Source organism: Pelobates fuscus, chromosome 10 (genome assembly GCF_036172605.1).
Source record: "Pelobates fuscus isolate aPelFus1 chromosome 10, aPelFus1.pri, whole genome shotgun sequence".
NCBI lineage: Eukaryota > Metazoa > Chordata > Amphibia > Anura > Pelobatidae > Pelobates > Pelobates fuscus.
In genome coordinates, this window is record NC_086326.1 from 93773243 (window position 1) to 93791311 (window position 18069).

General features: G+C 47.0%; 1 protein-coding gene across 4 annotated transcripts in view; it reads right to left on the bottom strand.

Moving 5' to 3' along the window:
* Positions 1-18069, bottom strand: part of LOC134575012 (L-threonine ammonia-lyase-like) — a 96768-nt gene that overhangs the window by 48427 nt on the left and 30272 nt on the right. For all 4 annotated transcript variants that reach the window (XM_063434146.1, XM_063434144.1, XM_063434145.1 and 1 more), the window contains 3 exons: positions 12243-12359; positions 7065-7306; positions 4507-4672 (listed from right to left, as the gene is read on the bottom strand). In XM_063434146.1, the coding sequence (XP_063290216.1) occupies positions 4507-4672; positions 7065-7306; positions 12243-12359 (525 nt within the window). The remainder of the gene's footprint in view (positions 1-4506; positions 4673-7064; positions 7307-12242; positions 12360-18069) is intronic.

Sequence of the window (18069 nt, forward strand, 5' to 3'; positions counted from 1 at the left end):
AGTGAGAAAGAGGTACTATCGTACGAATTGTACATAAATTGATAGACCCTATGGGAAAAAGAAAAGAAAAAAAAGAGAGAAATATATATATGTACAAGATTCTAGTTTACTTGTGTTGTCAATCAGCCAAACTAATGGTAAAGGTTAGCAACAAATGTATCTCGTAGTTACTACTTAGAAAAAATGCAAAATTTAGCAAAGAAAATGTACAATTGAGGATAGTGACAGAAGTAACTGGTTAAGCTAGAGCAAGCATGTCAAACTGAAAGTGTGGCACGGGCCACATAAACAAAGTTTTAAGTTTACGTGGGCCGCACACACACACACACACACACACACATACTCACTGACAGACAGACACACACACATACTCACTGACAGACAAACACACACACACACACACACATACTCACTGCCAGACACACACACACACACACTGACAGACAGACAGACACACACACACTGACAGACAGACACACACACTGACAGACAGTCACAGACACACACACATACTCACAGACAGACAGAGACACACAGACACACACACACACTCACTGACAGACACACACACACACATACTCACAAACAGACAGACACACACATACACAGATAGACACACAGACAGACACACACTCACTGACAGACAGACACACAAACAGACACACTGACACACACACATACAGACACACATACTCGCTGACAGACGCATATTTGCTGACAGACACACACACACTCACTGACAGACACACATACTCACTGACACACTGACACAGACACACACATACTCACTGACAGACACACACATATACTCACTGACAGACACACACACACACACTGACACAGACACAAACATACTCACTGACAGACACACACATACTCACTGACAGACACACACTGACAGACAGACAGACACACATACAGACACACTGACACACAGACACACACATACTTGCTGACACACTGACATAGACACACATATACTCACTGACAGACACACACACATACTCACTGACAGACACACACATATACTCACAGACAGTTTGACATGCTTGAACTAGAGTATCAGCAGAAAAAACATATATTAGATAGTCCATAAGGTATTAACCTGAATGCTATGGAGCCCCCTGAGGTTTAGCTTGATAATTGTTACAGGAGTACTAAACTGTACCTTCGCGTGATTCAAATAGATCCCTCAGTATAGCTTGCTTTAGTTGTCAGAAGATAAGCTTTATACAAGGTACAGCTTCATTGCTGAGCCCAGAGTTAAGCAATTTCCATCTATTAATATTTTAATATTTTAATTGGTTGGTGTCCTGTCTGAAGCATGCATCAGTGACACTAAATTGATGCAAGGGAATAGGCCTATGTATACACTTGCTATTCCATGGTGAAGTGCCCTTTTGTAGTTTCAGAGCCCGTAAGCGTGTTATTACTGTTCCTGATCTTAGTATTTGTTATCGACCCTGCTTTATCCAGTATCATCCTATGTATCAGACCCAGCTATGCTTCACTACAATATATCCTGTTTCTGTATAGGGTACCAAACCTGGCTTGTTCCTGACTTTGTGTTTTCCAGACTTTTTTTTTGCCTAGAGTTAAGCCCAACCACTGTAAGGTCCAGTAATACACCTATCTATCACTCTTTACTTTGCCTTTGGTAGGATTATTGCCATGTATCTTGCTGAGGATCCTCGTGTATCATGACAGGTTGGTCATTTACTGCTGAATCAAGGTCCCACTGGTGGTTTGGATAACCAAGGAGAGGGTTATCCCAATTCTGCCACCAGTTGTAATGGGAACATGGTACCTAGTTTGGAATCTAGATTCTTGTGGATTCCTTCTCCTCCACTACCATTATTTTTCTGGTTAAGGTATTGTCCTCTACCCACTAAATAGGTAAATATCAGTTTATCTGGCTGCTTCTTCTTCCATGGTGGAATCAAATCATTTGAGTGCTGCCAACAGCGCCTTACAAAAACGCTCTTGACTCATATGCCCAAGCAATTAAGCTTTCAGCACACAGGGGGACAAGAATACCCCAAATACTTTGTTCATCACAAGGACTAGCCTCCAGCAACACATCATTACACTTATAGTGATACAAGGAGGGAGGTGCAGTTGTTTCGCTATCATAATGGGAATGCCAAGTCGAATTTCCAAAGGCTGTCATATAATAATGTAGGATGGTTTAGTTAATATTAAGCTAATCACAATTCATGGGTGACTAGAATACAGGGATGTACCAATAATACTTCACTTCTGATAAGGCCTCAACTTTGCTATAGTCATCTGGCATACGAGACTGGGACTAATTTCGTTCTGTAGAATATATATTTTTAAAATTATTTATTCTTTGAAATAGTCCCATTGTTAATTAAAGTTGGAGTAGCTTCAAATATTTTTGCACTGTTGTTGAAGCTGCCCTTGCAGGATTCTATTGTTGACCGTGCTGCAGAGCACATGTGAGACATGTGAGCAGAGTTAAATTACGTTACTGCAGCAGACATGGTGAGTCTGTGCAAAATGATAATTCCCTTTATTTTCACTGATGCAGGGATATTCACTAAATTGTGCACTGCCAGGAAGTTATGTATATTTCCAAAATTAGGCCAAATAACTGAAAAATAATCCTAATCCATTTTGTTTTCAGTTTAGCTATTTTTGTCTTAAATTTAAATTCACTCAGATTTTTTTGACAATTCACACTTGAGTGAATAACCCTGTAATTATTCAATGTTTCCATTAAATTATTTAGTTTAGAATTTTGATATCTCTTATGCTATAGTATCTTTTTTTTAGCACTTTGTTCTCATTTAAATATATTTCCTTTCAACACTCAAGAAAATTTAAGAAAACAAATCTTGTTGTATCACCTTATGCCAAGTCAATTAAAGTATAAGAGACACAAGTTAATTTAAAACGCCTTTTTTTTTTTTTTTTAATTCTTTATTTTTTGTGTGCTTTGTGAGATTGTACATTTTAAATTGTACATTTTATGAGGGATATTCAACGGTCTATGACGCAGCATAGTTGAAAATGTCATGAGACAACATTGCACATTTTTGTAATACATAAACAAGATGGTTTAGCAAGCTGGATTCAGCGGCTTAAGTGTTTGAAAGCATGCTAGGTAAGGTAACGATGACGGGAGACTCTACGATCACGCCAGGTAGAACAGTTAACTGGTATGTGGAGGGTATATGTGAACATCTGAATACAGTGCTAGTTTGTTGTAAATATTTAGTTTTTTGCTTGGAACGTGAGTCCTAGCCTGTGTGAGTGATTAGCTAGCTGTGAGGGATCAAAGGGTGCATATGTAAAATGAAATTAAACAAAATAAGCCAGGCAAGTCCGTGTGCTTATGAGGGGTGTCTGCGTGTAACAAACCCAGTCCCAGTAATGGTGTGGAGGTTCAGGATCCGTCCCCATGACCCATTGGACTCTGGAATCAGCCGATGCCAGATCTGCCTAGCCTCTGGAACTGGATACTCCAGATCGTTGATGTTGGGGTCAATACAGAGTCCCGCAAAGTCAAATCAATGGTGTCACGTTGGTGTGTCGTCTGTAGCCTCTCGGCTGGGTGAGCCCCGGAGGGAGCCCAGTCCCAGTGCAACTGCGGACGGTGCAACGCCTCAGGGCTTAGCGCGGGCCAGTTGTATCTCTCAGTGGGTAAGGTTGGTGCTTTCCGGGTCAGCCGCTCCGTGTCTTTTCCCGCTGCTAGCCGCATGCGGTCCTTAGGTGCGTTTGGAGACCCGACCTTGGTTCGGGTTGTGTTTCGTCTGTGTGCTTGTTGTCGCTGGCGATGTGAAGGCTTGTTTCGCCACCATTTTGGGACCGCTGCCAAGGCCACGGGAGTCTACTGCGGGCGCACGGCCCGCTGTACAGGAGAGTGTGCTTTCGAGTGCTCAGAGGTGGTTTGATGCCTCCTTCTCTCCAGGTCTTGCCAGAATTTAGTAAAGATTCTGTCGAGTTTGGCTGTTATGTCGCTTTGTTCGTTAGCAGAGTCTTGGTGCGACGTGGTGTCCGCCATACTTGGTTTCCCCACGGGCCCTGTGGTCTCGCTCTTCGTGTCCAGTATAGCAGGTGAGTCTCCCACGGGTGGACTGGGATAACCCCCTCCGGTCCAGGGGGGGGGGGATTGCGGGGCGCTTTCATGATCAGGGCTGTTGAACCGCTCCGGTCTGGGAGATCGGCCGCCACTCCCGTCCGTCGCGCTCTGGGCCACATGCGTTAGCTTTTTTCTGCCGGTGTGCCTCTGTCCCGTTTTCAACCTCCGCTGCGTGCTGCAAGCAGGTCAGGGTGCAGATAAGTTGGTGGGTTACTGATATTTTCAGCTTAAACTTACTATTAACGGCTTGTATTGCCAGAGTAGGAGAGGAGCTCAAGCAAGATGCGACTCTCCGCCATGGCAGTCAGGCCCCGCCCCTAAATGCCTTTTTGAGTAGTTTGTATCATTGTGCACAGTGATAACAAGTAAAAAAAACAAACAAACAAAGAAAATCTTACGATGACTGAAATTTTGGGGTTCAGGTGCTTGAGAGCAGTTGCTGATCCAGCCAGTAAGCCACACTGGCCACCAGCTGGGAATATCACTGCGTCCAAATTAGGAACCTGCTCGTAAATCTCCAGGCCAACCGTGCCAAGGCCAGCAAGATATCCAGCACTGTCTTCCCTGGAGAAAGAGAATATATGGTCAAAGGTTAAAGGTAACGTTAAGCATAAAAATAAACAAATATGGAGATATGGTGAAAAAACAGAGACAAGTAAGCGTAGGACAGGCAGCGGGAAGATAGTATATAATGGGAAGAAGTTGTGTTTATTTTACAATGGTATCAGCAAGCTAACTTCATAATTAAGTAACGAGTTACTAGCTAATGCTGTGCCCACTATTTGAGTCCCTGCTTGTGGTGTGAAGTTGTGAACCAATGGGATAGACACACAAACTTGTAAAGAACATAAAATGTGCGCAAGAGAATCAGATTTATGTGATCTATTTATTTATTTTGATTTACTTTAAATATCGGACAAGCAACACTTTAATAAATAACTGCCAATGATTTTGTATGTAGTGTCATTGTATGTAAATGCAGGATCCTATTTGGATGTGAAAACATTCAGGTGCGAAAGTTTGTGTAGTATCTGAGAATTCATGTATGTGTTTGTGCCTGCACAAACCCCCTCCACAGTGTGTATGTGTCCCTATCATTTCTTCGAAGTGTATACCTGCCTCTAACTAACCCAGACTGTACCTACTGCAATCTCCCCTCCTTGTCAGTTTCTCCCCTACTTCGCTCTGAATATGCCCAAATCTGCCCAGAAAACCATAAATGCTAGTCCATAAGGGCAGGTGGTGTGATGCCTCCAACCTAAATCCCCCCACAGCCTCTATTTTTGCTGCAAAAATAAATAAATAAATAAACTTCGACAATCACTTAGAATTTCTGACAAATCACACTTTAGTGAATAATCATGTTAGCTTCAAAGAAAATATCAAACGCATTGAGACAGCCACAATAATTAAAAACATGCACTAAAAACATCACACTATTGCTGGCTTTAATCTATTGCTAAAGCCTTGACTCTGGCCAGAAAAAAAAACACATCCACTGTAATATTCTGAGATATTAAATTTCTTCCAGACATGGAAGATTCATCCACATATCTCTTCAAAGGCTTGTGCTATTTTTGGGAATTCTTTTGAACAAACATACATTTTTACGAAAGTCATATCTGTAGAAGTCTACAATAAAATTTCACTACCATGGTTCATTACATCAATCATCATGTTTGATCAATGTTTGCATATAAAAATATATGCACCTTACACGATGGGTTTCAGGTGGTATCCATTTGGATGGACATCTGTAAATTCTTACATGAATTACAAATGATTATGGGTCAGACTGCTTATAAACTGTATTTAGTAACATCAGCAGAGTTTATTTTTGAACTCAGATGCGGCTAAGGCAGTAATCAATGTCATCTGCCTTCTTTTTAGAGACTATCCATCCCCATAAAGAGGAATTTAAACTGTAAGCTCGTTTGGGCACGGACCTCTTTACCTACTGTTTCCGTATGTAAAACATGTTTTGTTAGAGTTAAATGTTTGTCTTGTCTACTTATTGTACAGCGCTGTGGAATATTTTGGCGCCACATAAATAATTGTATTTGTACCCCAGGCAATACTCGATCCAGAGGAACTGTGACAGTTCGAGATCAAACTCACATCCACCTAAATTATGATGAATGATATATAACTCTTGATGTGGGACATGATCGAGCAAAGCAATATATCATTAGGGAGTATATCAACCTTGAAAAATCTAAACAAAATAATAAGTCAGTTACAAAGCATCTCGTATCCTTGATATATCTCCAACTGATCATAACATAAAACTTAGTTGTCACAGCTGGTGCATGGATTTTACACCCCTCCCTTCCCGTTATGACAATGAACTGTTGAATCACTAGGTAGTGAATCATTGTAAAGACAAGATGCTGTGTGGGTCATTCCTTTAGACATGTGCAATTCATTTAGAATTTCACTGGAAATGAGCTAAATTCAACAATTTGTAAGTATCTGAACTTCCAAATCAACTGAAACTAAAATTAAAACAAACGTCTTCGTTATGAACTGAAACAAATTGTTTTGAATCCACTCATTTTCCTAGGGATAGCAAAATAGGGAGTCGGAAAATGGCTTTTCTTAATTTTGATGTTTCGGTTGTTTATTAATTGCTCACTAATTTGCTATCCTTAAAGGGTTACTCCAACCAACACAACCAATTCTGCTTTTAGAATTGGTCATGGTGGTAGGAGTCTCCTGGACTGTGGACAAGATGTGGACAAGTCTAGTTGCAACCCTGGCACCGTTGACACGTAGCAGCCCAGACGTGCTGATCTGGAATAATTTTCCCTCTCCGCTGTAGTTAGAGCTTGGCTATTTTAGCTTATAATTTGCAATTCAGTTTTCAAATCATCTAGTAAGGTGAGTCAGAGAACACATGGAACCTAAAAAAAATATGTAATTAGATATGACAAATGATGATAATTGCCATACATACTCCTCTACATAGAGGTAACCATTCTCTTGCGCAAGTTGCCTGGCATGACTCTGTGCATCTCTTGCTGTTGGGCCAAATAATATAACCATGGCACCATAATCACGGCACATTCTGACCCGGCTTGGTGATGTTCCTGCTGACATGATGACAAACACAGGAATCTGTAACTCAGAGGCATGGAATGCCGCAGCCATGGCAAAATTACTGTCAGAAGCCACGATTACTCCTTTTCGCTGTTGTTCCTGAGGGAAAAGATGTGGACAAGTCACTGGCCAATATCATGGTGGAAAGATAAACCCCTTAACTATACAAAGCATAATTGTATAAGATCATAGTACTCTTTTCTAGAAAAAAAAGTATACTTGTGGTGTTTGTTATACTCATGTGCAGAAAGGTTGACTGTGGTTTATCAAATCACTAGGCTTTTAAATTCAAATGGAAGAAAAATAAATATTCAGGCACACCTGAGGATTCTTCTAAAAGGCAGTCTTTTTTTATTTGAAACAAGGAAGTGGAGACAACGTTTCGGCTCCTCTCTGAGCCTTGAGGCTTGATAAAGGCTCAGAGAGGAGCCGAAACATTGTCCCCACTTCCTTGTTTCAAATAAAAAAGACTGCCTTTTAGAAGAAACCTCAGGTGTTCCTGGATATTTATTTTTCTTCCATTTGATGACTCCCCTTTCTGGAGCCCCCTGCAGGAAGTATTCCCCCTACAGCAGCAGTTCCCAAAGTGTGGGTCGCGACCCACTGGTGGGTCGCAGGGCGATTCCCAGTGGGTCGCGCTGACCCACACATCCAGGGCCGCCGGCAGTCAGGCAGACTGACACCAGGAGGGAGCCCGGCGGCCTGCCCTGTATGCCGCCGGGCTCCCTCCAATCAATCTGCCCAGCAGCTCCGGTCTGCAGCTCCGCCGGGTGCAGAGCTGCAGACTGTGTGATAGAAGTCTCGCAAGCTCCCAGAGCGTTACCATGGCAACACGCGAGATTTTTATTACACTGTCTGCAGCTCTGCACCCGGCGGAGCTGCAGACCGGAGAGTTACCCCACTGGACCACCAGGGAGACACTGGACCACCAGGGAATTAAATTAAGGTAGGACACAGCCCCCAAATCCTGACCCCTAATGTAAATAATTTTCTCCCTACCCCCCCCCAAACTGTAACCCCTTCACTCCCTGCCCCTTCCCCTTCCCCTCCCCACCCTGTAACCCCTTCACTCCCTGCCCCCTCCCCACCCTGTAACCCCTTCACTCCCTGCCCCTTCACTCACTGCCCCCTCCCCACCCTGTAACCCCTTCACTCCCTGCCCCCCCCAACTGTAACCCCTTCACTCACTGCCCCCCTCCCCACCCTGTAACCCCTTCACTCCCTGCCCCTTCACTCACTGCCCCCTCCCCACCCTGTAACCCCTTCACTCCCTGCCCCCCTCCCCACCCTGTAACCCCTTCACTCCCTGCCCCCCCCAACTGTAACCCCTTCACTCCCTGCCCCCCTCCCCACCCTGTAACCCCTTCACTCCCTGCCCCCCCAACTGTAACCCCTTCACTCACTGCCCCCCTCCCCACCCTGTAACCCCTTCACTCCCTGCCCCTTCCCCTCCCCACCCTGTAACCCCTTCACTCCCTGCCCCCTCCCCACCCTGTAACCCCTTCACTCCCTGCCCCCCAACTGTAACCCCTTCACTCCCTGCCCCCTCCCCACCCTGTAACCCCTTCACTCTCTGCCCCCTCCCCACCCTGTAACCCCTTCACTCCCTGCCCCCTCCCCACCCTGTAACCCCTTCACTCACTGCCCCCCTCCCCACCCTGTAACCCCTTCACTCCCTGCCCCCTCCCCACCCTGTAACCCCTTCACTCCCTGCCCCTTCCCCTCCCCACCCTGTAACCCCTTCACTCCCTGCCCCTTCCCCACCCTGTAACCCCTTCACTCCCTGCCCCCCTCTCCCCACTGTAACCCCTGCCCCCCCACACTGTAACGCCTGCTCTCCCTGCTCCCCCACTGTAACCCATTTTCTTCCTGCCCCCCCCCCACTGTAGCCTTCTCTCCCCCCACCCCCCCCACTGTAGCCCTCTCTCCCCCTGCCCCGCCCTGTAGCACTCTCTCCCCCTGCCCCGCCCTGTAGCCCTCTCTCCCCCTGCCCCCCACTGTAGCCCTCTCTCCCCCTGCCCCCCCACTGTAGCCCCCTCTGCCCCCACTGTAGCCCTTTCTCCCCCTGCCCCTACACTGTAGCCCTTTCTCCCCCTGCCCCTACACTGTAGCCCTTTCTCCCCCTGCCCCCTACACTGTAGCCCTTTCTCCCCCTGCCCCCTACACTATAGCCCTTTCTCTCCCCTGCCCACCCACTGTAACACTTTCTCCCCCTGCCCGCCGCCCACTGTAACCCTTTTTCACCCTGCCCCCCTACACTGTTACCTGCACACACACTCCCTACCACACGGTCACCCTCACCTGTCTCTGCGTGTATGTGTAGGAGTCTCCTTTTGTGTCAGTGTGTGTGTATTTGTGTGTCAGTGTGTATCTGTTTACATGAGTGTATGTGTATCTGTGTGTAGGAAAATAAGTGTCATTGTGTGTGTATCGCTGTGTCAGTATGTGTATGTGTGTGTCTCTGTATGTGTGTATTTGTGTGTCTCTGTATGTGTATACACTGCACACATACTCTATGCAAAAAACATGCTTACATCCAAACACACATTGTGTATATGTATATTTTATATACACAATATACACACACTGCATCCACTACACACGCACTGCAATCAAACGCAAACATTACATACAAACACACCCATGTATTAAAACACCAAAATGATATACGAACACCCCTTCATTCAAACACCGACACTACACACAAAAAGCACACCTACATTTAAAGTCCAGCACTACATTCAAACACCCCTGCGTTCAGACGCAAACATTACAAACAAGTACACCACTACATTCCAATGGCAACAGTACATACAAACACTCCCATACATGCACACACATACTTAAAGGACCACTTCAGCTTAATTAAGTGGTCTGGGTGCCAGGTCCATCTAGGATTAACCCTGCCTGCTGTAAACATAGCAGTTTCAGATAAATTGCTATGTTTACAAATGGGTTAATCCAGCCTCTAGTGGCTGACTCATTGACAGCTGCTAGAGGCGCTTCAGCGCTTCTTACTGTGATTTTCACAGTGAGAAGACACCAGCGTCCATAGGAAAGCATTGAAAATGCTTTCCTATGGACTGGCTATATGCGCGCACGGCTCTTGCCGCGCATGCGCATTCAGCCGATGACGGCTAAAGGAGGAGAGTCCCCAGCGCCAAGGGAGCCCGGCGCTGGAGAAAGGTGAGTTTTTAACCCCCTTTCTCTCCCTTCAGCCTGGCGGGAATGGGACCCTGAGGGTGGGGGCACCCTCGGGGCACTTTAGTGCCAGGAAAACGAGTTTGTTTTCCTGGCACTATAGTGGTCCTTTAATACACAAACATGCTTACATTTAAATGCTCAAACACTGCTCACAAATATAACCCTGCAACGATGGACAAATGGTAGATTCCCAGCAGGCATAGCATTGTTGAAGTTCTCCGACAGGTGGAGATCTACCTTTTGGCCACAATTGCACTAGAGGGGGCCCCAGAAAGCATACTTGCACCAGGGCTCTCTCTACATTAGTTCCACCACTGGGATAATCAATGTGAGGGGCCTGGATGAGCAGGACACAACGTCTGATTCTGACTGAGTCTGTGAGTAAGCAGTTGTATGCCTCTAAAACTGGTTGCCATGATATGCAACGTTTCTGCCTCTAAAACTGCCATGATATATCAACATTATGCATCTAAAACTGCCATGATATGCCAAATTATGCCTCTAAAACTGCCATGATATGCCAATTTTATGCATCTAAAGCTGATTGCCATGGTGTGCCAATTGTATGCTTTTAAAGCTGATTGCCATGGAGTGCCAATTTAATGCATCTGACTGTTTGCCAATTGTATGCCTCTGAAGCGGATTGCCATGATGTGCCAAGTTTGTGCATCTAAAAGTGATTGCCATGATATGCCAAGTGTATGCATCTAAAGCTGATTGCCATGGTGTGCCAAGTTTATGCATCTAAAGCTGATTGCCATGGTGTGCCAAGTTTATGCATCTAAAGCTGATTGCCATGGTGTGCCAAGTTTATGTATTTAAAGCTGCCCTGATGTTCCAATTGTATGCCTCTAAACCTGGTTGCCATAGTGTTCCATTTGTAAGCCTCTAAAACGGATTGCACGGGTGTGCCAATTTTATGCACCTAAAGTTGCCATGATGTGCCAAGTTTATACATGTAAAACTGATTGCCATAATGTACCAATTTTATGCATCTAAAGCTGCCATAATGTTCCAATTGTATGCCTGTAAAGCTGATTGCCATGGTGTGCCAATTGTAAGCCTCTAAAGCTGATTGCCATGGTATGCCAACTGTATGCCTCTAAAGCGGATTGCTATAGTGTGCCAATTGTATGCCTCTTAAGCTGTTTGCCATGGTGTGCCAGATTTATGCCTCTAAAAGCAATTGCCATGGTGTACATCTAAAGCGGATTGCTATGGTGTGCCAATTGTATGCCTCTAAAGCGGATTGTCTTGGTGTTCACTTTTTCAAATATGCATTAAAAAAAGCAAGTGGGTCTCGAAAAATTACCATTTTGAAAAGTGGGTCTCGGGCCATAAAAGTTTGGGAAGCCCTGCCCTACAGTATTCCTACACATTCCTTTTTTTGCAAACAACTAGGCTTTTAAATGTGACATAGGAAAAACTGTCATTTTTTTGTCGATAAATCTTCTTCTGAGAGATCTCTTGAGTTTGACAGATTAAAGTAAAATCTAGGCCATTTTTGACAAAGTAATAAAAAAAGCATCGGAGATTTATGAATGTAACTGGCAGCCGTTAACATGTTAATAAGTATCAAACAATAGATTGTGATAAAAGGCTAAATGGTTATAATTTTAACATAGTAGGAAGGACAAAAGACTGAGTTGTCTTTGTTGGCTATATAACTTATAACCCTGAATCCTTTTATCAGGATCCTGACGAAAGTCTGGAGAGACTGAAACGTTTATGTAACATAACTGTATGGTGAATAAAAGTACTTAAAAAGTGACATTTATTTAAAACCCCAGGTGTACTGGTTTTCCACAATGCAATATTAAGAGTTATATACCTGATTAAGTGATGTGAGTAGATATAGCACACCCCTCTCCTTCACAGACCCCGTGTACTGCAGAAATTCTTTCTTTAGGTAAATATCCACACCATACTGCTTTGAAATTCTTGAATACTAAAAAAAAAAGACAAAATCAACGCTGCCGGGATAAAATATACAAAAGCACATCAATAAAGACAAAATGTGAGGTCACCTGGTTTTCTTAATCCAATGTTGTCTTTAAGTTTTCAATTAAACTGCTGTAATGCATCACATTTTGCTTCTTAGCAAAAACACACGGGACGGTTTACATACTTGTCCCAATTAATTACCAACAAGTTGCTAATTGCTAAAATGGCAGTGGCTTACATTCGCAGTTAATGTCTGTTCGATGCAACAAAACTTAACTGTTAACAACAGATTATTAGTGGCTGCTGAATGTCTCCCACAAAGAATAACAAGAAATGATAAACATTAAAGCGGCACTGTCATGCCGAACTTACCTTTCCTCAATCTCTTCCTCTTCTCCCCCTCTCTCGGGATCTGTTATTCTTTTCTTCCTGTCTTCTTTAGTTTTCTTTAAAATCAAAAGACAAAGTAGGGACTCTGTCTTATGGAGGATTCCTCCGCTTGACCAGCTCTGACCAGCGGAGGAGCAAAGTGTGCTTCATTTCCGCTGGTCAGAGCAATTTTCCCATGATCCCTAGCTTTCCTCCCTGTTCCCACAATGCTTCCTGTCAGTATTGCCGAAAGTCCTGTCACTTAGACAGAACGCCGGCAAAACTGCCGAATTGCATCCTAACAGAATGAGAAGAGTTTCTCCATTGGTGTTAGGATGCAATTCGGTACTTTGTTCGGATCGGAATTTCATTCAAATGAATGAAACTCCGATCCTATTCATTGCTGTGGCTGCATCTTGCAGCCGCTTAGTAGATAACTCCCTAATTCCCACGGTATCAGGGAGCTATCTACTAAAAGGCTGAAAGACCTAAATTGGTCTTTCAGCCAAATTTACTAACACCAAGTAAAAATGACTTGGTATTAGTAAATAATATGCCCCTACTCGCTATACCGCGAGTAGGGGCATGTCTAGTAAGCAGTGAGCAGCCTGTGGCTGCTCACTGTAGAAAAAAAATAAAAAATATTGCCCCCACCCCTAAATGACGGGTGGGGGCCGTTAAGTAAAATAAGGGAGGGAGACCTATTGTCCCCCCCCCCCGGCCCCCACCCCTGAGCGGTGGGTGGGGGCCATAAAGATAATGAGGGGGGGACCTACTGTCCTCCCCCCCCGGCCCCCACCCCTGGGCGGCGGGTGGGGGCCATAATGTTAATAAAGGGGGGGGGGACCTACTGTCCTCCCCCCCGGCCCCCACCCCTGGGCGGCGGGTGGGGGCCATAATAGTAGTAGGGGGGGGGACCTACTGTCCTCCCCCCCGGCCCCCACCCCTGGGCGGCGGGTGGGGGCCATAATAGTAGTAGGGGGGGGGACCTACTGTCCTCCCCCCCGGCCCCCACCCCTGGCCGGCGGGTGGGGGCCATAATGGTAATAAGAGGGGGGGGGACCTACTGTCCTCCCCCCCCCGGCCCCCACCCCTGGGCGGCGGGTGGGGGCCATAATAGTAGTAGGGGGGGGGACCTACTGTCCTCCCCCCCGGCCCCCACCCCTGGCCGGCGGGTGGGGGCCATAATAGTAATAGGGGGGGGGGACCTACTGTCCTCCCCCCCCCCAGGCCCCCACCCCTGGGCGGCGGGTGGGGGCCATAATAGTAGTAGGGGGAGGGGGGACCTACTGTCCTCCCCCCCCGGCCCCCACCCCTGGCCGGCGGGTGGGGGCCATAATAGTAATAGGGGGGGGGACCTACTGTCCTCCCCCCCCCGGCCCCCACCCCTGGGCGGCGGGTGGGGGCCATCATAGTAATAAGGGGGGGGGGGACCTACTGCCCCCCCCCCCCGGCCCCCACCCCTGGGCGGCGGGTGGGGGCCATCATAGTAATAAGGGGGGGGGGGACCTACTGCCCCCCCCCCCGTCCCCCACCCCTGGGCGGCGGGTGGGGGCACTAAGTAAATCCCCCCCCCCCATCAAGGTGACTAGGGGTGCCCAAGCCCCTAGTCACCCACCCCCCACCCAAATAAAAAATGCCCCTACCTACCCCCCTCACCCTAAAAAATAGTGAGGAGGGAATAAAATTGCTAACCTGTAAAGTAAAATTAAACTTACCATTCGACGTCTTCTTTTTTCTAAAATCTTCATTTTTCAGCCCCAAAAAAGGCCAAATAAAAAAACATCATAGCCGTCGAACTAAAAATAAAATAAAAAACCCGAGCGCAAAAAAAAAAACCCGACGAAAAAGAAAAAACCCGAGCGCACAAAAAAATAATCCATCTTCACCCATGGAGGGCTCCGCGCAGACTGAGCTCCGCAGGGCGGGGCAAGGCTTATAAAGCCTTGCCCCGCCCTGCAATTAGCCTAAGAACACTCTGATTGGTGGGTTTAAGCCAATCAGAGTGCTCTTTGTCATTTTACAAGCGTGGGAAAGTTCTTTCCCACGCTTGTAAAATTTTATTTTTAGTTCGACGGCTATGATGGTTTTTTATTCGGCCTTTTTTGGGGCTGAAAAATTAAGATTTTAGAAAAAAGAAGACGTCGAATGGTAAGTTTAATTTTACTTTACAGGTTAGCAATTTTATTCCCCCCTCACTATTTTTTAGGGTGAGGGGGGTAGGTAGGGGCATTTTTTATTTGGGTGGGGGGTGGGTGACTAGGGGCTTGGGCACCCCTAGTCACCTTGATGGGGGGGGGGGAATTTACTTAGTGCCGCCGCCCAGGGGTGGGGGCGGGGGGAGGACAGTAGGTCCCCCCCCATTATCGTTATGGCCCCCACCCGCCACCCAGGGGGCCAGGGGGGGGGGGGAGGACAGTAGATCCCCCCCCCCTTATTACTATTATGGCCCCCACCCGCCGCCCAGGGGTGGGGGCCGGGGGGGAGGACAGTAGGTCCCCCCCCCTTGTTACTGTTATGGCCCCCACCCGCCGCCCAGGGGTGGGGGCCGGGGGGGGAGGACAGTAGGTCCCGTCCCCCCCCCTTATTACTATTATGGCCCCCACCCGCCGCCCAGGGGTGGTTGGCCGGGGGACAGTAGGTCCCCCCCCTATTACTATTATGGCCCCCACCCGCCGCCCAGGGGTGGGGGCCGGGGGGTGGAGGACAGTAGGTTCCCCCCCCCCCCTTATTACTATTATGGCCCCCACCCGCCGCCCAGGGGTGGGGGCCGGGGGGTGGAGGACAGTAGGTCCCCCCCCCTTATTACTATTATGGCCCCCACCCGCCGCCCAGGGGTGGGGGCCTGAGAGGAGGACAGTAGGTCCCCCCTCATTCCCATTATGGCCCCCACCCGCCGTCCAGGGGTGGGGGCCGGCGGGGGAGGACAGTAGGTCCCCCGTCCCCCCCTTATTACCCTTTTTTTTTTTTTTTTTTTTTACAGTGAGCAGCCACAGGCTGCTCACTGTTTAGTGGACATGCCCCTACTCGCGATATAGCGAGTAGGGGCATTGGGGAGATTTGAATCTCCCTTGTGCTATTATGGGGGTCATATTGACCCCCCATAGAGTGAGGGGGGACCTGGGGGGCTTATGAAGTGGTGGGGAGCGCTGCTCCCTGCCGCTTCTGTCTTTACATATTACAAGGAGGGAGCTGCACGCCGGTAGCTCCCTCCTTGTAATAAACCGAACAAACGAACACTGATACACAGTGTTAGTTTGTTCGTCTGATTTTTTCTATTCATTCATTCGTCTGTCTGATGAATGAATGAATAGGTGAAATTCCCGTTCGCATGTCCAGATGTTTCACTGGGCATGTGCGGGAATCTCACAGTCTGTGTAGTGTGGGTAGATGACGTGTCCCACAGGGACTTCACCTACCCACACAAAGATGGCGGCGCCCTGAATATAGATCGGGGCAGAAAATAAAGAATAAAAAATAGGTAATGTGGGGGGCATAGGGGCATTTGGGGATGACTAGGGGGTCGATTGGATGTAGTTGAGGCGGGAGGGGGGTTAAAAAAAAAACGGAATTCGGCATGACAGTGCCGCTTTAAGGAAAGTACCACCTGGTTTCAATGCTAAATGGTAAAATTACTGACTGTCACTATCTGCCTAAAAAGTACACTCGCCTCATCCGTGTTACCAGAGAAAGACTAATTAAAGCCTACAAACTCTTAATATATTCTCTATAAAAAAAACCTCTGTTTATTCTCTATCTTAGTAAGTTTAACCCCTTAAGGACACATGTCATGTGTGACATGTCATGATTCCCTTTTATTCCAGATGTTTGGTCCTTAAGGGGTTAAGCATTGAAATCTATCTATAAGCATTTAGATTTCAATATAGACTCAGGGCCGGTGCAAGGATTTTTGGGTACATAGGCGAAGATGTATTTCCCCCCACCCCAAAATAACATCTTCACCTATGTGCCTCTTAACCAGCCCCTCTCCCCGTCCATTAGTGGTCCCCTCCCTTCCCTGTCCCTTAGTGTTCTTCTAACCTATCCCCTCTTTTCCCTGTCCCTTGGTGTTTCTCTCCCCTCCCCTCCCTGTCCCTTGGTGCACCCCCTTAGTGGTCGCACTCCCCTTCCTGGTGTGCCTCCTACCTCTCTTGTAGCGTTGCCGAGTGGAGGATATCAATGTTCTGTACCTGGCCGGACTGACAGGGAGTGCTCTCTCAGTGAGCACCTCTGGTCAGTCTGGCCGGGTACAGGAAACAGAAGCTCCTGTACTGCGCTCCGCCACACTACAATCAGTGGTGTATACACACTGACAGTCACACACACTCAATGACAAACACACAGACACACTGATCTGACACACACTCATTCATTGACACACACACACTGATTGACACTCATTGACAGACACACTGATAGTCACACACAGACTCAATGAAAAAGATACTCACTGATTTGACAGACACTCACAAACACACACTGTCAGACACACACATACACTGACACTCATACACTCACATGCAACACTCATACAATCACTCACAGACACACACACTCATACAATCACTCACAGACACACACACTCACACACAGACACACAGACAGTCACTCACAGTCACTCAGACACACATACACTCACTCACAGACACTCACTCACACACAGACACACATACACTCACTCACAGACACACATACACTCACTCACAGACACACATACACTCACTCACAGGCACACATACACTCACTCACAGACACACATACACTCACACACAGACACACATACACTCACACACAGACACACATACACTCACACACAGACACACATACACTCACACACAGACACACATACACTCACACACAGGCACACACTCACACATACACTCACTAACTATTTTAATAAATAAACATTTTCCACCCAGCCTCCCTACCTGGAGAGCTAGTGTGGATGATGAATCATTCCCTGGGGTCCAGTGGGACTGCTGGGCGGCGTGCGGCAGTGATGTGATCAGACGCGGCCAGGGAACTCCCTGCTCTGCTCCCTCGCGAACTGTCTACTGATGCCGCGGGAGCCGGAATATGATGTCAGAAGGTGTCCAGAAGGTGGCCTGGCAGGAGGGAGAGCTTCCCTCCTGCTGGTTACTGAAATCTTGCGCCCCTGGAGCCGGTGCGCCCTAAGGCGGCCACCTGTGCCGCCTTATGGACGCGCCAGCCCTGTATAGACTGTAAGCTCGTTTGAGCAGGGTCTTCTTCAATCTATCGTTCCTGTAAGTTTTCTTGTTATTATCCTATTTATAGTTAAATCCCCCCTCTCATAATATTGTAAAGCGCTACGGAATCTGTTGGCG